At 44.1% G+C, this 23,033-nt stretch overlaps 3 protein-coding genes across 3 annotated transcripts; all 3 read left to right on the top strand.

Moving 5' to 3' along the window:
* The first annotated feature begins 4,328 nt into the window (after nt 1-4,328).
* LOC146992496 (E3 ubiquitin-protein ligase TRIM21-like) lies at nt 4,329-6,121 on the top strand. The gene has a single exon (XM_085787123.1). The coding sequence runs from the start codon at nt 4,333-4,335 to the stop codon at nt 6,016-6,018; it is 1,686 nt and encodes a 561-aa protein (XP_085643249.1). The 5' UTR covers nt 4,329-4,332; the 3' UTR covers nt 6,019-6,121.
* A 5,990-nt stretch (nt 6,122-12,111) lies between these two features.
* Nucleotides 12,112-15,002, top strand: LOC146992497 (zinc-binding protein A33-like). The gene is made up of 3 exons (XM_085790793.1): nt 12,112-12,484; nt 12,626-13,219; nt 14,884-15,002. The coding sequence occupies exons 1-3, from the start codon at nt 12,112-12,114 to the stop codon at nt 15,000-15,002; spliced, it is 1,086 nt and encodes a 361-aa protein (XP_085646919.1).
* A 5,868-nt stretch (nt 15,003-20,870) lies between these two features.
* On the top strand, nt 20,871-22,559 carry LOC146992498 (E3 ubiquitin-protein ligase TRIM39-like). Its single transcript, XM_085790804.1, has one exon. It carries the CDS (start codon nt 20,874-20,876, stop codon nt 22,557-22,559), a length of 1,686 nt encoding a protein of 561 aa, XP_085646930.1. The 5' UTR covers nt 20,871-20,873.
* The last annotated feature ends 474 nt before the right edge of the window (nt 22,560-23,033 follow it).

The raw sequence follows: 23,033 nt of genomic DNA on the forward strand, positions 1-23,033 counted from the left end.
CAACACAGTAGTGTATCTAGAACACATAGGCCTATTTCTAAAAGTATGTATATAAAACAGGTAACAAACCGACAGGAAGGGAGAGAAAGAGAGAGAGAGAGAGAGAGAGAGAGAGAGTGAGAGAGAGAGAGAGAGAGAGAGAGAGAGAGAGAGAGAGAGAGAGAGAGAGAGAGAGAGAGAGAGAGAGAGAGAGAGAGAGAATAATAATTCAAGCAAGGCACCTGTTGAGACAGATCTGGTAAATCTACTACAAGCCAATTTTTTATACCAGATTTACGAAGTGAAATTTTACCACATTATCCCAACTTAAGAAGGAATGTTTGTCCAGGATACTGCAGTGATGATGTCGGAGGGGTTTCTTATCCACCACCTTCATAGCTTGCTTACACCCAGAGAGAATCTGTGTTAATGTTGTCTTACAGGCCTGAGATCAGCTGGTGAGACAGTATGTGAAATGGGTCATTATCGTTGCATTAAAATACAACTTTGCAGCTTCTGTGGTTAGGCATGGTCATATATCTAAAATTTGCAAGATTGTATTTGATTGTTTGCGTGACATTTTTTACTTGTTTTTTAAATGTAAGGTTTGAGTCTAAGATGATTCCAAGATACTTATATTCTGTCACAACTTGTAGTCTCTCCCCTACCACATACATATCTGGTTCCTGTGTGTTTTATGGTCTTTTTGTAAACAACATGCCTACTGTTTGATTTACATTTAAATGTAGGCAAGAGTTGAGCCATTTGGATACCTGTACCACGGTTGCTGATGTTCTTACCATGAACATAGATTACAGTATTGTCTAGATACATTTGTATTTCGGACTTGGGCAGGTCATTAATAGGCTGAACAATAGAGGCCCAATTCTGATCCCTGGGGCACCCCCACATCATATTTGAGGTCAGGTGATAGCTCACTGAGCACTCTGACTGATTGTGTCCTACCTTTAAGATACAAATGGATCCAATTTATGACATCAGAAGAAAAATGAAACCGATCATTTTGTGATAAGTACATCATGACTGATGGCATAAATGGCTTCTTAAGATCTAAGAACATGGCTCCAACTACCCCCTCTTTATCCATTTTTGATTTAACAGTTTCGATGGCGGCTTCTGTGGAGTGATTGGCTCTAAATCCAAACTGCATAGGGTGTAGTTTATATGGAGAACTGTTAAGATGGGCAATTAGTTGATCAGTTACAAATCTCTCAGCGATTTATGACACCTCTGGGAGGATGCTGATAGGCCTGTAGTTGGAAACATCATTAGCGTTTCCAGACTTAAAAATGGGTGACGATAGTGGGCTTTTAGGCACTTAGGTACATAGCCTGTCTGAATTTATCAATGATCTATTAAAAAGCCTATAATACATATGTCAAACACTCATGAACTGAACAGTGTGTCAGTCCAACGTGGATTCTACTTTCATTCTACTTTCACTGGTTATTCAGTGAACAACAGCAACTTCTATTAATTATTAATTTGGTGATTATAACTGATGTTCCCTATAACGAATAAAATAAAATCAGTTTATTAAAGATCACTGAAACATTTTTTAAATGGCCCACTGTATCCCTGAATATGGTTCTTAATTTTGTTTAGTCCTATAAATTTAATGTGTGTTATACAGACTGTAGAAAAACACTCATTAATAAATTCATTTTTTGTAATCATTCTATATTTTAGCTTCAATGTTATATTCACACAAAAAATGAATTTTCTTCTCTCCCTGATGAAATTTAAATTATATATTTCCACATTCTCTTCATCACAAAGTAAAATAGCATCATCAATAACAAAAGAAATATAAACACAATGTTTTGAACCAAAGTTGTTGTTGTAATAATGATGAATTTGATTGATAATGCAAATCTCAACGTAAGACATAAAAATGAGTCAATGACTGTAAATATGTAAAAAGCAACAAGAGATTAGCTGTGATACCACACATTCACAAGTTGCAATAAAGTTCTAGAATAAAAAAAACTAACCAAGCAACACAGAACCTGAGAAAACAGACACAGACAAACAGACACAGGAAACAGGAAGAGGCTCAGTGTCAGCCTCCAGAAGTGAAAGTAAAGTGTGAGAAGAGGACGACTGAGCTGCAGCAGAGACAAGACAGAAAGTCAAAGTGAGTCCATCAGGTGTTTGTCAGCAAAACAGCAGAGTCTCTACCAAACACTGGTGAGTACAGCTCATCATATTCACTGTGTGAGCAGCAGCTTTAACACTGAGCTTCATCTCTACTCACTCTCTTCATGTCACACTGACTCTAGTGAACTGGCTCACAACAGACCTGAGGCTGTTTGTCCACAGAGACACTATAGTCCACTTTAAACTGTCTCTGTGTCTCTGCTCAGGACTTTTACAACTCCTCACTCAGTCTCTGAGCTTCACTCTCTACTTTCAATTTTCAATTTAATTTATTTAAAAGGGACAGTGTACAGTTCAAACATAAATGTTGCTTCACCTCATTTCCTGCTTTCATGCTGTCAAGGTATCACTTCCTTGCTGCCTTACTTTACACTTCCTGCAGCTTTTTCACAATAAAAGCCTCACACTTTTATTGTGAAGCAGCCAGAGGTATCACAGTGTCCTTGTCACTCAGCTCAGCTCTGTCAGAGGTTTTCTCTTTCAGTGACGTCATGAAACATTAAACATATGATTAAAAGTGACTGTAACTAATATCATTGTAGAATAGTCGTTATATTTGATTAAAAGGGAACTATAAAAATCTGTTGCTTTTTTACTGTTTTGGTAGCTTTTTTTTCTCTACGGAGTTCCTCCTACAGTTTTGTGTTTAAAGGGATATTCCAGCGTAAGTTTAACCCATGGTCCAACGCACCGTGACACCGAGTTAGACTCCCCCTCGAGAGATGAAGTCTGCTGACCGCTAGCTTCTCTAGTTGTAGCAACTTTAGCAAAGACAAACAAACAGCGCAGTCTATTTCTTCACACGCAAACCGCGATCAAAAAGCCACTCATAGCCACAAATAATGCTCAGAACAGCACCAAACTGCCTCAACAGTACAAACAGGGTCCCATCCCATAATACGAGGCATCAAACATCTGTTAGCTTTGCCTGGTTTCTATTGAAAAGAGACAAAAACAACTCACCCACTCTCCTCCAGTTATACGTTATGCAGCAACTTTCCGCGTCCAGGCACTGACGCGAGATTAGACGCGATGCCACACGCGAGATCAGGACGACGTTCGTTGCCGGAAGAGACTGTCTGTGACATATTGAAGCAGACATAACAGAAGGGACAACATGGCTGAGTTTATGCAGTTTGAGAACAACAAAGACTGGTTTCATTTCGATGGGCGCCACTATCAGTTTGAGACCGAGTTTACTGAAGAGAAGCTGAAGGAAATGGAGGAGAAAAGTGAAAGAGGGAGATCTGCTGGTGGAGTCTATGTGCTGGGGGGATTGCCGTGTTCACTGCCTGCCAGTGGCCACTGAAACTGAATGTTTGTGCTGCCAGTGAGGCTCGGACGTGTATTGTCAGTGCTTGGACGCTATTCTGGACGCGGAAAGTTGCCCCATAACGTATGACTGGAGGAGAGTGGTGAGTTGTTTTCGTCTCTTTTCAATAGAAACCAGGCTAAGCTAACAGATGTCTGATGCCTCGTATTATGTGCTGGGACCCTGTTTGTACTGTTATGGTGTGGTCATTGCTAAAGTTACTACAACTAGAGAAGCTAGCGGTTAGCAGACTTCATCTTGCGAGGGGGGGGGGGTCTAACTCGGTGTCATGGTGCGTTAGACTCATAGACTGTAGCATCCTTGACGTCACCCATTGGTTTTGGGGAGTCGTTTTTGTGACTCAAATATGGCGGGCCTGAACAGTGCCATGTTGGATTTACTGGGCGAGAACCCGCCCACTGGCCTCGAAGCAGCGGTCCGACCTGTCACTCAATGTTTCCACACCCTATTTGGCGAGAATTTTAAACCTAATAATAGTAAAACGATAGAGTTAAAACCCCCAGAGGAAGCCGAGGGGATTGCAGTTTTTTGAACGCGGAAGTGATCTTCACTTCTCAGACCGACAACTGCCCCCTTGGTTAGACCATGGGTTAAATTTACGCTGGTGTATAACTTTAAACCTTCTAAAGATGGAAAACCTTCACAGCCCTTCAGCCAATATTTCTATCAGTTATTAACAATGAGACCAGAAGAATTGATGAAGAAGGATCCATGTTGAATTTTAGGGAAATAAACAGGTCAACAGGACGGCCCCGCCCCCCTGGTCGAGAACCACAGTCTTAAAGACACAGAACACTATTTTAAATGAATGTTTGTTTTCTCTCCCTCAGTGTGTAGACATGTCTGCTGCCAGCAACCTGAGGTCTGAAGATCAGTTCCTGTGCTCCATCTGTCTGGATGTCTTCACTGATCCAGTCAGTACACCATGTGGACACAACTTCTGTCAGAGCTGCATCACTCAGCACTGGGACGTTAGTCACAGGTGTCAGTGTCCAATGTGTAAGAGGGGTTTTGAAACAAGGCCTCAACTTAACATCAACACTCTGTTCTCTGAGGTTGTTGCTCAGTTCAGACGTGAAGCTCAACAGAAAACCAGCAGCAGCAGCTCAGAGAAACAAGTTTCCAAACCAGGAGAAGTTCCCTGTGACGTCTGCACTGGAACCAAACTGAAGGCCCTGAAGTCCTGCCTGGTGTGTCTGGCCTCCTACTGTGAGACTCACCTGGAGCCTCATCTGACAGTGTCACGTCTGAGGAGACATCAGCTGATGGAGCCTGTGGAGAACCTGGAGGACTGGATGTGTAGGAAGCACGATAAACCTCTGGAGCTGTTCTGTCAGACCGACCAGACATGTGTCTGCACGCTCTGCTCTGTTTTAGACCACAAGACTCATGAAGTTGTTCCTCTGAGAGAAGAATATGAAGGAAAGAAGGCAGAGCTGCAGAAGACAGAGGCTGAAACTCAGCAGATGATCCAGAAGAGACGACTGAAGATTGAGGAGATGAAACAGTCAGTGCAGATCAGTAAAGCTGCTGCGGACAGAGAGAAAGCAGAAGGTGTTGAGGTCTTCACTGCTCTGAAGGAGTCTGTTGACAGAGGCCTGAAGCAGCTCATCAAGGAGATCGAAGAGAAACAGAAAAGCTTAGAGAAACAGGCTAAAGACTTCATCACAGAGCTGGAACAGGAAATCTCTGAGCTGGAGAAGAGAAGCACTGAGGTGGAGCAGCTCTCACTCTCTGAAGACCACCTCCACCTCCTCCAAAGCTTCCCATCTCTGAAAGCTGGTCCACCCACCAAGGACTGGACACAGGTCAGAGTCGGTCCACCACCATATGAGGGGACTGTGGTGAGAGCTGTGTCTCAGCTGGAGGAGACGCTCCGTGGACAGGTGGAGAAGATGATGGAGGCTGAGATGAAGAGGGTCCAGCAGTTTGCAGCGGATGTGACTCTGGATCCTGATACAGCACATCCTGCACTCATCCTGTCTGATGATGGAAAACAAGTTCATCATGGTGATGAAGAGAAGGAACTCCCAGACAACCCAGAGAGATTTGATAAATGTGTCTGTGTCTTAGGAAAACAGAGTTTTTCTTCAGGCAGATTTTACTTTGAGGTTCAGGTTAAAGGAAAAACTGACTGGGATGTGGGAGTGGCCAGAGACTCGATTGACAGGAAGGGAGACATCACAGAGAGTCCTGAGGATGGTTACTGGACGATAGGTTTGAGAAATGGAAATGAGTACGATGCTAATGATGACCCCTCAGTCCATCTCAATCTGAGGTCTGGTCCTCAGAAGGTGGGGGTGTTTGTGGATTATGAGGAGGGTCTGGTCTCCTTTTATGACGTAGATGCTGCAGCTCTCATCTACTCCTTCACTGGCTGCTGCTTCACTGACAAACTACACCCATTCTTCTGTCCCTGTTTTAATGATGGAGGTAAAAACTCTGCCCCTCTGATCATCTGTCCTGTCAATCAAACTGTTCAGATCAAAACATCTGCTTCTTTGCGGGACTTGATTAATTTTTAATTCAGGGAACAAATGTAAATATTTAGTGTCAATACTGAACAATGTAAATGTTTTTGTTTTCTACTGAGTTAACCTTCATCAGATCATCATCACACAGGGAAGTTAACTGTGTGATAACTGCTGTTTAATCACTTGTTACTTTAGTCAATTTGATTAGATCATTGGAAACAGCTAAAATGGTTTATAACACATTATTATGAAAGAGTATGGGGATTCAAACAATACCCTAAATGTGAGGCTGTGCAAAATAGAGCCATGCGGTATTTTCTTGCCGTAGGCCTACATAAATTCACACCGACTCCAGCTGTGATGGGAGATAAGGGCTGGGAACCCAATGAGGTAGGGTGGAGTGTACACATGGTGCGTTTATGGAATAGGATACTAGGATTAAATCTGAACAGGATTGCAAGAAAAATCTTTGAGTGGGACACTCTGACTAATGGGGCATGGGATAGGGACATATATGACATCTTGCTGAGAGCTGGATATGAAGACCGTTATTATGACAAAGAGAAAGTGGAGATTAACGTATTAAAATAAATTATTTTCCAACAAAGTAAAGATAGATGGGCATTAGATATTTGGGGTAAACCAAAACTGCGTACTTACTGTGAAATAAAACAGGTATTTGGCCCAGAAAATCATGTTTGTGTGTATGTATAATTTGTCTAAAAAGAAAAGAATGCTGTGTGCTCAATTGAGAGCTGGTATTCTTAGTTTTCATATTGAGATGGGCAGATATGTTGGCACAGCAGAAGACGATAGAATTTGTAATTTATGTGACATCCAAGAGGTGGAGAATGAAATTCATTTGGGTTCTACTGTCCTTTCTATGACTCTGTAAGACAAAAACTGTTTAGTAAGGTAAATCCAAATAACAAGTTTGTGTGGTTGGACGATGCTGAGAAGCTAAAATATCTTTTTCAGTTAAATATATTTGCATTTTCTTTATTTCCTGAAAAGGCCTGGGTAATGAGATGAAGAGCGATATACAGATGAGTACTTAAAGTAATATTATGTGTCACACCTGTGTGGCAGGTAACACCAACAGGAAGGACTATCTAGTCTTTTTTTCTTGTATTTGTCATTAAATTTGTGTTGTAATCCCATATGGGATGGACCACAGTGGTGCCATGACACGAAAATAAAAATGAATTAATTCATTCATTCATTGAGGTTGTTGTGTGAGAAATCAAAAAAGCATAAAAAATGTAAGTACATAAATGCACAACAAACAGAAATATCCAAATAAAACCTGATTATTCTTCTAAATCCCATTTCTCTATGTAATCATTAATTAAAATATCAATTATAATTAATATTAATATTTTGTATATTATCATCCACTGCACAACTGCACATTGTTTAATTATTCATTAAATATTCACCCGCTCATTATTCAATGATTTACCTTCACATTAAAAACACTGATGCTGATTATTGATGCTTGAAGAACACGACCCTACAGAGGTCAGAGCTCTGAGTCTGTTTGCTCCACAGACCAGATACAGTTCTGACCCTGAAGCCGTTCACTGAGCATTAACTGATCCTCTACAATCATTGGATCAATAGAGACTCAGTAGAATGACAGTGGTGATGTTGCAGGTGCAGTGACGTCACCTGGCCACCAGGTGTCAGAAGATCACAGTCTGAAACTGATCACAGAGGAGAGGGGGCAACTGGGACTTTTATTTTGAAGTGACTGTGATTTCAGAGTAAAGTTTTCATTTCAGTAGCTAATTAAAGAAAAAATAATATAGAAAAATACAGGCTTGGTGACTAGGACTGTCTTCTTCCACCTGCGCAGTATCACTAAGATTAGGAATGTCCTTTCCCAGAGTGATGCTGAGAAACTGGTACATGCATTTATCACTTCTAGGCTGGACTACTGCAACTCTCCCCTGTCAGGATGTCCGAAAAACTCTCTAAAGAGTCTCCAGCTGGTCCAGAACGCCGCAGCGAGGGTTTTGACAGGAGCACATCTCTCCCACTTTAGCTTCTCTCCACTGGCTTCCTGTAGGATTTAGAATAGACTTCAAAATCCTTCTGCTGACTTATAAGGCTCTTAATGATAAAGTGGTTTCCTATCTGAAAGAACTAATCATTCCTTACTGTCCTACCAGAGCACTCCGCTCCCAGAACGCAGGTCTGTTAGTGACTCCCAGTATCTCTAAAAACAGACTGGGAGGTAGAGCCTTCAGTTACCGGGCTCCTTTACTGTGGAAACATGGAGACCGTCACTCACCGTGGAGACTGTCACTCACTGGAAGGGGACCGTCACTCACCGGCAGTGTTGGGTGTAACGCGCTACAAAGTAACGCGTTACTGTAATCAGATTACTTTTTTCAGTTAGGAGTAGTGTAAGACATTACACCTCTGAAAATAGTAATCATATTACAGTTTTCCAAGCTTGTTACTTGCGTACTCACTGGGGGGACCTTCACTCACTAAGGGACCTTCACTCACTGGGGGACCTTCACTCACTAGGGTGACCGTGACTCACTAGGGGACCATCACTCACTAGGGGGACCGTCACTCACTAGGGGGACCATCACTCACTTAGGGGACCGTCACTCACTAGGGGACCGTCACTCACGAGAGGGACCCCCACTCACTAGGGGACCGTCACTCACTAGGGGGACCATCACTCACCATGGGGACCGCCACTCACTAGGGGGACCGTCACTCACCAGAAGGGGGCCATCACTCAATAGGGGGCCGTCACTCACCAGGGGGACCGTCACTCACCAGAGTGACCATCACTCACTAGGGGACCGTCACACACTAGGGGTCCATCACTCACCGTGGGGACCGTCACTCACCGTGGGGACCATCACTTACCATGGGGACTGTCACTCACAGTGGGGACTGTCACTCACAGTGGGGACCATCACTTACCGTGGGGACCGTCATTCACCTTGGGGACCATCACTCACAGTGGGGACGGTCACTCACCTTGGGGACCATCACTCACAGTGGGGACGGTCACTCACAGTGGGGACCATCACTCACCTTGGGGACTATCACTCACAGTGGGGACCATCACTCACTAGGGGGACCATCACTCACTAGGGGACCGTCACTCACTAGGGGACCATCACTCACCTTGGGGACCATCACTCACTAGGGGGACCATCACTCACCAGGGGGACCATCACTCACTACGGGACCATCACTCACCTTGGGGACCATCACACACTAGGGGGACCATCACTCACTAGGGTGACCGTCACTCATCAGAAGGGGACCGTCACTCACGAGGGTGACCATCACTCACTAGAGGACCAACACTCACGAGGGGACCATCACTCACTAGGGTGACCATCACTCACTAGGGGAGCATCACTCACTAGGGGGACCGTCACTCACCAGGGGGACCGCCACTCAGTAGAAGGGGACCATCACTCACTAGGGTGACCGTCACTCAACTAGTGGGACCATCACTCACTAGGGTGACCGTCACTCATCAGAAGGGGACCGTCACTCACTAGGGTGACAGTCACACACTAGAGTGACAGTCACTCACTAGGGTGACCGGCACTCAACTAGTGGGACCATCACTCACTAGGGTGACCGTCACTCACTAGGGGACCATCACTCACTAGGGGACCATCACTCACTGTGGGGACCGTCACTCACCAGGGGGACCGCCACTCACTAGAAGGGGACCGTCACTCACTAGGGTGACCATCACTCACTAGGGGACCATCACTCACTAGGGGACCATCACTCACTGTGGGGACCGTCACTCACTAGGGGACCGTCACTCACTAGGGGACCATCACTCACTAGGGGACCATCACACACCAGGGGGACCATCACTCACCAGGGGACCATCACTCACTAGGGGGACCATCACTCACTAGGGGACCATCACTCACTAGGGGACTGTCACTCACAAGGGTGACAGTCACTCACTAGGGGGACCATCACTCACCAGGGGACCATCACTCACCAGGGGACCATCACTCACTAGGGTGACCACCACTCACTAGGGTGACCATCACTCACTTTGGGGACCATACGTACCATAAGTACTACAGAAAAAGGAGTCAATAACTAGATATGTAAATAACAAGTGATTAGCTGCAATACCACACATTCACAAGTTTTAATAAAGCTCTTTAAAGTCCCACTCCCGCGACCCTTTTCGGTCATTTTAAAACCAGCTCTTTAGCAATGCACATTAGCAATGCGCCTCTGGAGGGTGGGCGTTGACTGCGCTGCTCTGCACCCGCCCAGCCACCTCCTCGCACCCCACCCCCCGCTCGCTGACAGCTGGACATGGTACAATTACAGATTCAGCGCGTTTAGCGTAAAACTGCACACTGGGATTCGATCCCAGACTGGAACATAGTCCTTGCTCACGGTGCAAGCTGCTCTACCAGGTGAGCTACACCTGTTCTACCTTTACAGCTACACCGAGCTGTCAAGCCTTTCACCTCTGAGCCAGATGCAGAGCGGGGCAGGAGCTTGTAGCACTAGTGCCCTCCCCTGGAGCTGTGACATGTCAGCTCCAGTCTCCCTGAAACTGCCAGTTTGCGTCTGCCATTGGTTCACAGCAGTTTGAAGGCAGAAAAACTCAGAAATGCAATTTTGCACTTCCTTTTCTGCTGATATGTGCTCTAACACAAGAAAAATGCCACAGGAACATGTGAAAAGCACGAAAAACACGATTTTCATGGGAGTGGGTCTTTAAAGGTGTACAGAAAAGAAAACTGAATTTGAGCCCACTCTGGATCATAAAATTAATGTGATAACTCATCTTTCAGACGATGTAGGCCAAACTTTGTATTTTTGAGTAAATCCGGGATGAAAGTGTGTTTTTTTTTTTTCGCATTGGATAATGCAGGCGCACGGATTATACATCAGCCTATACACGATTCATCAGCCACTGATATTGGATCCGTAATCCGTCATTCAAACGTCTGAGACACGCACACACACACGGAGCTCGGTCTCGCCCCAAGCTTTGAATATCCCGCCCGCTCGATAACGACCAATCAAATTCGTTTTCCTTACTCGGGTAAACTCGTGTTGCAGCTCGGGACAACTCGGCGCGACAAACAGGACAAACGGCCATTTCTGTACACCTTTAATGAAAAAACAACCAAGCAACACAGAACCTGAGACATTAAACAGTTATTGACACTTGACTCCTCCCACCTGTCAGGTGCACCTCCACCTTTGCTCCCTGTTCATCAGGTAAATCTGCTGTTTAGCATTAAAGTTACAGACACACCTAGCTGCAGAGTCCAGAGGTGAAAGTAAGTGTGAGAGAAGGATGACTGAGCTGCAGCAGAGACGAGACAGAAAGTCAAAGTGAACCTGAGACACAGAACCTGAGACAATAAACAGTTATTGACACTTGACTCCTCCCACCTGTCAGGTGCACCTCCACCTTTGCTCCCTGTTCATCAGGTAAATCTGCTGTTTAGCATTAAAGTTACAGACACACCTAGCTGCAGAGTCCAGAGGTGAAAGTAAGTGTGAGAGAAGGACGACTGAGCTGCAGCAGAGACTAGACAGAAAGTCAAAGTGAGTCCATCAGATGTTTGTCAGCAACACAGCAGAGTCTCTACCAAACACTGGTGAGTACAGCTCATCATATTCACTGTGTGAGCAGCAGCTTTAACCCTGAGCTTCATCTCTACTCACTCTCTTCATATCACACTCACTCACAACAGACCTGAGGCTGTTTGTCCACAGAGACACTATAGTGCACACTTCCTGCAGCTCTTTCACAATAAAAGCCTCACACTTTTATTGTGAAGCAGCCAGAGGAAACACAGTGTCCTTGTCACTCAGCTCAGCTTTGTCAGAGGTTTTCTCTTTCAGTGATATCATGAAAACATTAAGTATATGATTCAAAGTGACTGTAACTAATATTGTGTCAGAACAGTTGGCATATTTGTTTAAACTGTGTAAACCAGAGCTTCTCAAACTTCCTCCACCACGCCCCCTACAGGTGGAAAGGAGGAGTTCTCTGTGACGTCTACTCTGGAACCAAACTGAAGGCCCTGAAGTCCTGCCTGGTGTGTCTGACCTCCTACTGTGAGACTCACCTGGAGCCTCATCTGACACTGTCAGGTGATGGAGCCTGTGGAGAAACTGGAGGACAGGATGTGTAGGAAGCACGATAAACCTCTGACGTTGTTCTGTCGGACCGACCAGACATGTGTCTGCATGCTCTGCCCAGTTTTAGAGCACAAGAATCACGAGTTTGTTCCTCTGAGAGAAGAATATGAAGGAAAGAAGGCAGAGCTGCAGAAGACAGAGGCTGAAACTCAGCAGATGATGCATAAGAGACGACTGAAGATTGAGGAGATCAAACAGTCAGTGAAGATCAGTAAAGCTGCTGCAGACAGAGAGAAAGAAGAAGGTGTTGAGGCCTTCACTGCTCTGAAGGAGTCTGTTGACAGAGGCCTGAAGCAGCTCATCAAGGAGATGGAAGAGGAGCAGAAAAGCTCAGAGAAACAGGCAGAAGACTTCATCACAGAGCTGGAACAGGAAATCTCTGAGCTGGAGAAGAGAAGCACTGAGGTGGAGCAGCTCTCACTCTCTGAAGACCACCTCCACCTCCTCCAAAGCTTCCCATCCCTGAAAGCTGCTCCACCCACCAAGGACTGGACACAGGTCAGAGTCCGTCCACCATCATATGAGGAGACTGTGGTGAAAGCTGTGTCTCAGATGGAGGAGACGCTCCGTGGACAGATGGAGGAGATGAAGATGGAGGCTGAGGTGAAGATGGTCCAGCAATTTGCAGTGGATGTGACTCTGGATCCTGAGATGAAGAGGGTTAAGCAGTTTGCAGTGGATGTGACTCTGGATCCTGATACAGCACATCCTACACTCATCCTGTCTGATGATGGAAAACAAGTTCTTGATGGTGATGTGAGGAAGAATCTCCCCGACAACCCAGAGAGATTTGGTCGATGTGTCAGTGTATTAGGAAAACAGAGTTTCTCTTCAGGCAGATTTTACTTCGAGGTTCAGAGTAAAGGAAAAACTTACTGGACAGTGGGAGTGGCCAGCGAGTCGATTGACAGGAAAGGATACATCAAACTGAGTCCTCAGAGAGGTTACTGGACAATATGGTTGAGAAATGGAAATGAGTACAAAGCTCTTGCTGGCCCCTCGATCCCTCTCAATCTGAGGTCTGGTCTTGAGAAGGTGGGGGTGTTTGTGGATTATGAGGAGGGTCTGGTCTCCTTTTATGATCTAGATGCTGCAGCTCTCATCTACTCCTTCACTGGCTGCTGCTTCACTGACAAACTACACCCATACTTCAGTCCCTGTTTTAATGATGAAGGTACAAACTCTGCCCCTCTGATCATCTGTCCTATCAATCAAACTGAGCAGCTGAAAACATCTAGTTCTTTAGAGGAATTGGGTTATTTTTAATTCAGTGAACAAATGTAAATATTTAGTGTCAATAAGAATGTAAATCTTTGTGTTTTCTACTGAGTTAACTTTCATCAGATCATCATCACACAGGAAAGTTAACTGTGTGATAACTGCTGTTTAATCACTTGTTACTTTAGTTGATTTGATTTGATCAGTGGAAACAGGTAAAAAAGTTCACCACTGAAATTAATCTGTAAATTAACTGAGTGTGGTTTGGGGAGTTAGAAGCAGTTACAGGTGTTTTTTTTAATGTAACTGTTGATCACTATGACTCTTATGAATATGAACACACGTTTATCAGAAATGCTGTAATTGTTGACAAATGTTGTATATTCATCCAGACAAATTTACTTGTGCAGCACAGTATAACACATCGAGATTGTTGTGCATAATAGAAATAAACAAGGCATAAAAAATGTAAAAGCACAACAGGGAAACAGAAATACCCAAATAAAACCTGCTTGTTGGCCTGAAATAAGTCTTTCAGGTTCAGAATGTGAGTGTCTGTAAAACACCAGTGAAGCAGCTTCAGTGTGAATGGTGACCTGTGGCTGTGGTTTGAACAGAATCTTAATCTTTACAATCAGGCAGCAAAGTTAACCAGTGTTGGGCCGCAGCCCATTGAAAATGGAGGAGGTCATTCTGGTTGCCGTTGTTAATTATTAATCAAGGTTCCAAATGAACAGTGGGTATAAAACTGATATGAATGGATTCAGGGAATCTGGTGCCCCAAGGTGAAATTAATATTTCTCTATGTAATCAGTAATTACTTAATATTAATAGCAGGCACTTGCAGAGGGGGGTGGCGGGTGCTGGAGTACCCCTTGATGCCCAAAGCGTCCTTTTGTCAGTCCTTTTTTTTTGCATTTTAGTGATGGCCCCTGCATGTGGCCCTTCAAGAATAACATTGAACAAATAGTAATACTAATTTAGATAGCCTAAATGAAATGACCTGGCTCCCCTTGGTCACATGATCCACCAAGATGTGCTCTGATGTGCCCTGATGTGTCCCCACCACGGTGAGAGACAAGCTCGGCCGAAAATCTGACAGATCACACTGTAAAATGAGAACAATCGCTAATTGCATTTGCCCTATAAAACAGGAGTAGTGACAGACTGACCATAGGTCAAATACCACAACGGTCGGACCGAGGTGGCCGCGTGAAGATGCAACTGTGCTGATGTGGCCACATAAAAAGTAAAAAAAAGTTGGTCAGGGCAAGCTGGTTTACGGCCGGCCAACTCTGAAAGACACAAGACACAATATTGAAGTATACCAGTCTGGGTTCGATTCCTTCTGAGTGAACAATTCCCAGCTTTCCTGGGCATCATGGGAAAGGTAGTTTTGCCCCTCTGGAGTCCTCCTGGGCCTGCTATAAAGGGATTGTACCTGCCCTCCAGGACACCCCCCCGCAGGACCCCACATATCCCTCCCCTTGATCCTGACGCCCTCGGCAGGGGGGATGATGACCACAGGGCATCCCAACGGGACAGAGCATCCACATTTTAATGCTTTCGTCCTGATCTGTGAAGAACAGAAAAGTTGTAAGGTTGCAGACACAAGAACCACCTATTGACCCGGCTATTAGTCTCCTTATTCTTTGCCATCCACTGTAGAGGGGAATGATCCATTATCAGGCTGAACTTTCTTACTATAGCCGAGTGTTTCCAAAGCCCACTTTATGGCCAAACACTCCTTCTCCACCATAGGATAGTTCCTCTCCCTGGGCAGTAGCTTTCTACTCAAATAGAGAACAGGATGTTCCTCACCTGCCTGCATTTGTGAAAGAACAGTTCCCAGACCCACCTCCGCATCCATCTGCACCACAAGTTCTTTGCTGAAATCTGGGGCTGTGAGAACCGGTGGGGAACACAAAGCCATTTTCAGCTGGCCAAAGGCCTCCTCCGCTGCTGTATTCCACTTCACCACTCGGGAGTGCCGACCTGAGGTGAGCTCTGTTAATGGGGCTGCGATTGAAGCGAAGTTAGGGACAAACATTCTGTAATAATTTGGCCAGGCCAAGAAGGGACCTCACCTGCTTTTTGGTGGTTGGCTGTGTGTGGCGAGAAGTTTGGCATCTTGGAGCTTAACCAGGCCTTGTCCAATGGTATAACCCAGATAGTTGGTTGCACAAAAAGCCACTTTGCACTTCCTGGAGTTGGCTGTCAGGCCGGCCTGCCTGAAAGAATCCAACACCTGTTGTACTCTTGGCAAATGGCTTTCCCAATCCTGGCTTTGAATCACAACATCATCTAAATTTGCAGCCGCATAGGCTTTGTGGGGTTTTAAGACTTGATCCATAAGTCGTTGGAAAGACGCAAGAGCTCCACATAACCCAAATGGCATCATTTTATACTGCCACAGCTCACCAGATGCTACAAACGCAGTTTTCTCTTTTGACGTTTCTCCCAAGGGTAACTTCCAATATCCCTTAGTGAGGTCTAACGTGGTGATAAAGCAAGCATTCCCCAGGCTTTCAATCAACTCGTCAACTTGTGGCATGGGGTATGCATCAAATTCAGAAACGTCATTTAGTTTTCTGAAATCATTGCAAAAGCGCACTGTGTTATCCGGCTTACGATCAGAACAATGGGGCTGGACCAGGCACTTTTCAATTCTTCAGTAATTCCCAAGTCCACCATCTTCCTTACCTCCTCATCAATTATCGCTTTTATTCTTGATGTCTTGATTTATTTTTATTTTGAGTGATGCCACTCACATTATATCTTAATGTCTTAATCAGGCTTTAGTAATATTGTAATGGTCTAATAAAATGTATTTGTTATTTTTATTGAATGGTGATAAGCTTTGTATTGGGGGAATTGTGAGTTAAATGTTTAATGTGTTTAACCTTTTCTTCTTTGTTTTTTCTTTCTATTTCCTCTGCATAGTTTTCACTGTGCTACACCAAAGATAATAAAACTTAAGCACCTGTACGAAACTCTCCGCCTCATTCTTTGGAACCAAGGGTCCGCTACAACAAATATTTGGGAACCATACTTGATGATAGGCTGACCCTTGACGCCCATGTTGACTCACTCTGTAAGAAGGCTCACCAGCGAATGTACTTTTACCGAAAGCTCTGTGGTTTTAATGTGGATACGACTTTCATGAGAATGTTTTATGCTTGTTTTATCAAGTCTTCATTAACTTTTAACTTCATCTGTTGGTTTCGTCTTTTAACATGTAAAAACAAGAATACAATTTTGGGAATTGTCACAGTGTGCAGTAAAATTGCAGACCACAGCCCTAAATGACCTCTCCGAGCGGCACAAGGAGAGGTCAGTGACCAAAGCCAGACTGATCTTGGCAGACCCAGATCACCCCTTACACAGAGAGTTCAGGTTGCAATTCCTTCTAGACACAGGTACCTACTTCCGATGTGTAGGACCAATAGATTGAGAGATTCATTTGTCCCTGCAGTGACTAGGCTTTTAAATGACCTATGTTGAATGTTTTTTGGATGTGTTTGTTGTTTTGGGATGAATGTTTGCTACTTGCAGTGAAACAAATTGCCCCTAGGGGATAATAAAGACTCTTGAACCTTGAACCTTGAAAATTTATCCAAAAAAAGTTGTTTTTTTTTGTTTGTTTTTTTAATTCTAGAAAAAGTAGTAACATTTCTAAAAATAACAAAAAATACAATAAAAGAAAGTGGTAAAAATAATTTCTTTTTTTGTGATCAATTATTTATTTGTGTATGGACCATTTAACAATTAGACACAATAAACATAATTTCCTTTTTTGGTGTACATAAAATGCACAACATAAATAACTAAAAAACAAACAAACAGAACAATAACAACAACAACAACAACATAACAACAATAAAAAAAAAAAATCTCAAAAGAAAAAAAAAAAATTCTAGAAAAAAGTGGTGAAATTTCAAGAAAAAGTTCAGGACCCCCTTGAACCCTCTCAAGGACCCCTGGGGGTCCCCGGACACCACTTTGAGAACCAATGATCTATGTATGTGTCTGATGACTGAACTTGTGCAGGTCAGTTCCCCCACCATGTGTGGCAGCCTCCCTCAAGACGTCCCACTGTGTGGACTCAAAGCAGTAAGGAATTGTCTCTGACGACCAGACTCTGACAGTTCGAACCATTGGTCTGCCCTTGTATGTTTTTTAATATAACACACACAATGTAGAAAAGCATCTCTTTAACTGTTTTTGTGTGTGCATGTTCCTGAGGTTTCTCTGTTAGTTCTATTCAAGTTGCAATAAAGTGTTATAACAGAAAAAAACTAACCCAGCAACATAGAACCAAACCCTGAGATAAAAAAATAAAATAAATCAGCGCCAGACACTTGACTCCTCTCACCAGTCAAGTGCAGGTAAAATCTGCTGTTAGAATCAGCACAGACACACCTAGCTGCAGTGGGAGGAGCAGAAAACTGGAAACACTGGAACCAGAGGAACGTTGAGCGTCAGCGTCCAGAAGTGAAAGTAAAGTGTGAGAGGAGGACGACGGAGCTGCAGCAGAGACGAGACAGAAAGTCAAAGTGAGTCCATCAGGTGTTTGTCAGCAACACAGCAGAGTCTCTACCAAACACTGGTGAGTACAGCTCATCATATTCACTGTGTGAGCAGCAGCTTTAACACTGAGCTTCATCTCTACTCACTCTCTTCATGTCACACTGACTCTAGTGAACTGGCTCACAACAGACCTGAGGCTGTTTGTCCACAGAGACACTATAGTCCACTTTAAACTGTCTCTGTGTCTCTGCTCAGGACTTTTACAACTCCTCACTCAGTCTCTGAGCTTCACTCTCTACTTCACCTCATTTCCTGCTTTCATGCTGTAAAGGTATCACTTCCTACTGCTGCCTTACTTCACACTTCCTGCAACTCTTTCACAATAAAAGCCTCACACTTTTATTGTGAAGCAGCCAGAGGAAACACAGTGTCCTTGTCACTCAGCTCAGCTCTGTCAGAGGTTTTCTCTTTCAGTGACGTCATGAAAACATTAAACATATGATTCAAAGTGACTGTAACTAATATCATGCTAGAACAGTCGTCATATTTGCTTAAAAGGGAACTATTAAAGGTACAGTATGTAAGAAATCTAAAGCAACTGGCCGTAAAATCCTCCTAATATGTCACAGAGACTCAGGAATAATGTTCATATAACATGATGAACTCACCAACAACAATAGTACAGCCAGAGTATTCGCATTAAAAATCTTTTTTTGCAGACTGCAAATCATGTTTATGTTTTGAATTTACGTGTTTACATGTTGCGCCACCTAGCCCTCTCTCCCAGTCACGGCAGCGTCAGTGGCATTTCAGCCTCGGTCTGCTTCCACTGAGCTGCCGCTACGGCTGGGAAGAAAAACAAGATCGCTGTGTTTTGAATTTGACTGCAGTAACCATTTTTGGCCACATTCTTACGTATTGCACCTTTAAAATCTGTTGCCTTTTTACTGTTTTGGTAGCTTTTTTTTCTCTACGGAGTTCCTCCTACAGTTTTGAAGTGTTTATTTTCACCACCATGGCAATGTGCATTTGTTTAAACTGTTTAAAGGGATATTCCAGTGTAAGTTTAACCCATGGTCCAACGCACCATGACACCGAGTTAGACTCCCCCTCGAGAGATGAAGTCTGCTGACCGCTAGCTTCTCTAGTTGTAGCAACTTTAGCAAAGACCGCACCATAACAAACAGCGCAGTCTATTTCTCCACATGCAAACTGCGATCAAAAAGCCACTTATAGCCACAAATAATGCTCAGAACAGCACCAAACTGCCTCAACAGTACAAACAGGGTCCCATCCCATAATACGAGGCATCAAACATCTGTTAGCTTAGCCTGGTTTCTATTGAAAAGAGACAAAAACAACTCACCCACTCTGCTCCAGTTATACGTTATGCAGCAACTTTCCGCGTCCAGCATAGAGTCCAGGCGCTGACAACACACGTCCGAGTCCGACTGGCAGCACAAACATCTGGTTTCAGCGGCCACCGACAGGCAGTGAACACACTGACCCCTTGATTTCACCAGGTCCAGCACATAGACTCCAGCGGCTCTCTCCCTCTTTCATTTTTCTCCTCCATTTTCTTCAGTTCGTTATTATTAGTTATTAGCGAGTGTTCACAGGGACATGAACGGAATTGGGCATTTCTAACTTTATATAGGCCTATTTGCAGGAGAGAATCACGTAAACAAGCACGAGATTAGCCGCGGCGGCACACGCGAGATCAGGACGACGTTCGTTGCCGGAAGAGACTGTCTGTAACGCAGACATCACAGAAGGGACAACACAGCTGAGTTATGCAGTTTGACAACGACGACGACTGGTTTCATTTCGCTGGGCGCCCCTATCAGTTTGAGACTGAGTATACTGAAGACAAGCTGAAGGAAATGGAAGAGAAAAGTGAAAGAGGGAGAGAGCCGGTGGAGTCTATGTGCTGGAAATGGAGGAGAAAAGTGAAAGAGGGAGAAAGTTGCAAAAAAAAGTTGCAGTTTTGTTCTGAATCATTAAAAATCAACGGAAATTTTAAAATTTTGAAATGTCAAAAATGTGAGGTCCTGTTATATACCAGCAATTTTCCACTTGTTAAGAAAGGCATAGGAAAATTACATAGCGTTGAAAGTTATTTTACTTATACCCACACGGAAAGAACCCATAGGTTTTACTGTAGGTTTGAATATATGTGGCATACATAAAAATGGCCGTTTTCATACGTATATATGCACAGATAAACTGCATATAGGTTTCATATATGCGCATACATATATATATATATATATATACCCTATATATCCTCATGAGGATAAATGCGCATATATGAAACCTATAGGCCTATGCAGTTTATCTGTGCATATATGCACCATATATATTAAAACCTATAGGTTCTTTCCGTGTGGGTAATTAAAATGTCTCTTTAAAAATGGTGGGAAAAAAACTGTTTTAAAATGCCAATAAAACAGTCCAGTCTTTGAATAAAAAAGGGAGAGTGGCTATTCAAGTCCAGGGCCAGGGCCTTAGGATGGGGGAAGGGGATACTGGCTGCCAGCTCCTCTGCTCCGGCCCTGCGGTGGCGTACTACTGGATTCTGTGCTGTGGGGGACACACAGGCTCGGGCGTTCAACCAGGACAGAGCTCACACAATCAACACGTTCGACTCAGCTCGTGTTCCTTTACTTATCACTTTTTGCACGTTGTATCAAGTTTCTTGCCTTCAGCCCAGCCACTGCATTCCTCCGTGGACTCACTTTCTTTGGACCACCGCTCCGTGCCGACTGCGCCCTCTCCGCTGTGGAACTCGCAGAAAGCACAGATGATTTGTGGAAAAGTTGCAGTGATTGTACAAAATTGCAAGGTCACACAAAATTCACAGGGATTGGTTAAATTTGCGTTAATTGTTGCGATCGCGACATCGCAAATTCCTGGAGGGACTGATCATTTTAAATGAATGTTTGTTTTCTCTCCCTCAGTGTGTAGACATGTCTGCTGCCAGCAACCTGAGGTCTGAAGATCCGTTCCTGTGCTCCATCTGTCTGGATGTCTTCACTGATCCAGTCAGTACACCATGTGGACACAACTTCTGTCAGAGCTGCATCACTCAGCACTGGGACGTTAGTCACAGGTGTCAGTGTCCAATGTGTAAAGAGGTTTTCTACACAAGACCTGAGTTGAAGATCAACACGTTCATCTCTGAGATGGTTGCTCAGTTCAGACGTGAAGCTCAACAGAAAACCAGCAGCAGCAGCTCAGAGCAACAAGTTTCCAAACCAGGAGAAGTTCCCTGTGATGTCTGCACTGGAACCAAACTGAAGGCCCTGAAGTCCTGCCTGGTGTGTCTGACCTCCTACTGTGAGACTCACCTGGAGCCTCATCTGACACTGTCAGGTCTGAGGAGACATCAGCTGATGGAGCCTGTGGAGAACCTGGAGGACAGGATGTGTAGGAAGCACGATAAACCTCTGGAGCTGTTCTGTCAGACCGACCAGACATGTGTCTGCATGCTCTGCCCTGTTTTAGACCACAAGACTCATGAGTTTGTTCCTCTGAGAGAAGGATATGAAGAGAAGAAGGCAGAGCTGCAGAAGACAGAGGCTGAAACTCAGCAGATGATCCAGAAGAGACGACTGAAGATTGAGGAGATGAAACAGTCAGTGAAGATCAGTAAAGCTGCTGCAGACAGAGAGAAAGCAGAAGGTGTTGAGGTCTTCACTGCTCTGAAGGAGTCTGTTGACAGAGGCCTGAAGCAGCTCATCAAGGAGATCGAAGAGAAACAGAAAAGCTCAGAGAAACAGGCTGAAGACTTCATCACAGAGCTGGAACAGGAAATCTCTGAGCTGGAGAAGAGAAGCACTGAGGTGGAGCAGCTCTCACTCTCTGAAGACCACCTCCACCTCCTCCAAAGCTTCCCATCCCTGAAAGCTGCTCCACCCACCAAGGACTGGACACAGGTCAGAGTCCGTCCACCATCATATGAGGGGACTGTGGTGAGAGCTGTGTCTCAGCTGGAGGAGACGATCCATGGACAGATGAAGTTGAAGATGGAGGCTGAGATGAAGAGGGTCCAGCAGTTTGCAGTGGATGTGACTCTGGATCCTGATACAGCACATCCTGAACTCATCCTGTCTGATGATGGAAAACAAGTTCATCATGGTGATGTGAGGAAGAAACTCCCAGACAACCCAGAGAGATTTACACGTTATGCCAACATCTTAGGAAAACAGAGTTTCTCTTCAGGCAGATTTTACTTTGAGGTTCAGGTTAAAGGAAAAACTGAGTGGACAGTGGGAGTGGCCAGAGAGTCGATTGACAGGAAGGGAACAATCACAGTGAATCCTCAGAGAGGTTACTGGACGATATGTTTGAGAAATGGAAATGAGTACAAAGCTGGTGCTGGCCCCCGACTCAACCTGAGGTTGAGGTCTGGTCTTGAGAAGGTGGGGGTGTTTGTGGATTATGAGGAGGGTCTGGTCTCCTTTTATGACGTAGATGCTGCAGCTCTCATCTACTCCTTCACTGGCTGCTGCTTCACTGACAAACTACACCCATACTTCAGTCCTTATCTTAATGATGGAGGTAAAAACTCTGCCCCTCTGATCATCTGTCCTGTCAATCAAACTGGGCATCTGAAAACATCTAGTTCTTTGAAGAACTTAGTTGATTTTTAATTCATGGAACAAATGTAAATATTTTTTGTCAATACTAAACAATGTAAATCTTTTGGTTTTCTACTGAGTTAACCTTCATCAGATCATCATCACACAGGAAAGTTAATGTGTGTGATAACTGCCGTTTAATCACTTGTTACTTTAGTCAAATAGATTCGACCAGTGAAAACAGCTGAAATGTTTTACCACTGAAATGATGCAAGTGTTTATTAATGTAACTGTTGATCACTATGACTCTTGTGAATATGAACACATCTTTATCAGAGACACAGGAACTGTTGACAAAAGTTGTATATTCATCCAGACAGATTTACATGTGTAGAACATTATGACACGTTGAGATTGTTGTGTTTAAAGGTGTACAGAAAAGAAAATTGAATTTAAGCCCACTCTGGGTCATAAAATTAGTGTAATAACTCATCTATCAGACGATGTAGGCCAAACTTTGTGCAAAATTCTATTTTTGAGTAAATC

Source organism: Trachurus japonicus, chromosome 1, assembly GCF_045865225.1.
Source record: "Trachurus japonicus isolate A0001 chromosome 1, Traja_1.0".
In the NCBI taxonomy this organism is placed as follows: Eukaryota; Metazoa; Chordata; class Actinopteri; order Carangiformes; family Carangidae; genus Trachurus; species Trachurus japonicus.

Excerpts from the sequence above, each read along its gene's own strand:
- LOC146992496 (XM_085787123.1), top strand. The coding sequence starts at position 4,333 with ATGTCTGCTGCCAGCAACCTGAGGTCTGAAGATCAGTTCCTGTGCTCC.
- LOC146992498 (XM_085790804.1), top strand. The coding sequence starts at position 20,874 with ATGTCTGCTGCCAGCAACCTGAGGTCTGAAGATCCGTTCCTGTGCTCC.
- LOC146992497 (XM_085790793.1), top strand. The coding sequence starts at position 12,112 with ATGGAGCCTGTGGAGAAACTGGAGGACAGGATGTGTAGGAAGCACGAT. Across the intron at positions 12,485-12,625 it reads GATGGAAGAGGAGCAGAAAA|CTGCTCCACCCACCAAGGAC; the intron begins GCTCAGAGAAAC and ends CATCCCTGAAAG. Across the intron at positions 13,220-14,883 it reads GTTTGTGGATTATGAGGAGG|GGGGGATGATGACCACAGGG; the intron begins GTCTGGTCTCCT and ends CGCCCTCGGCAG.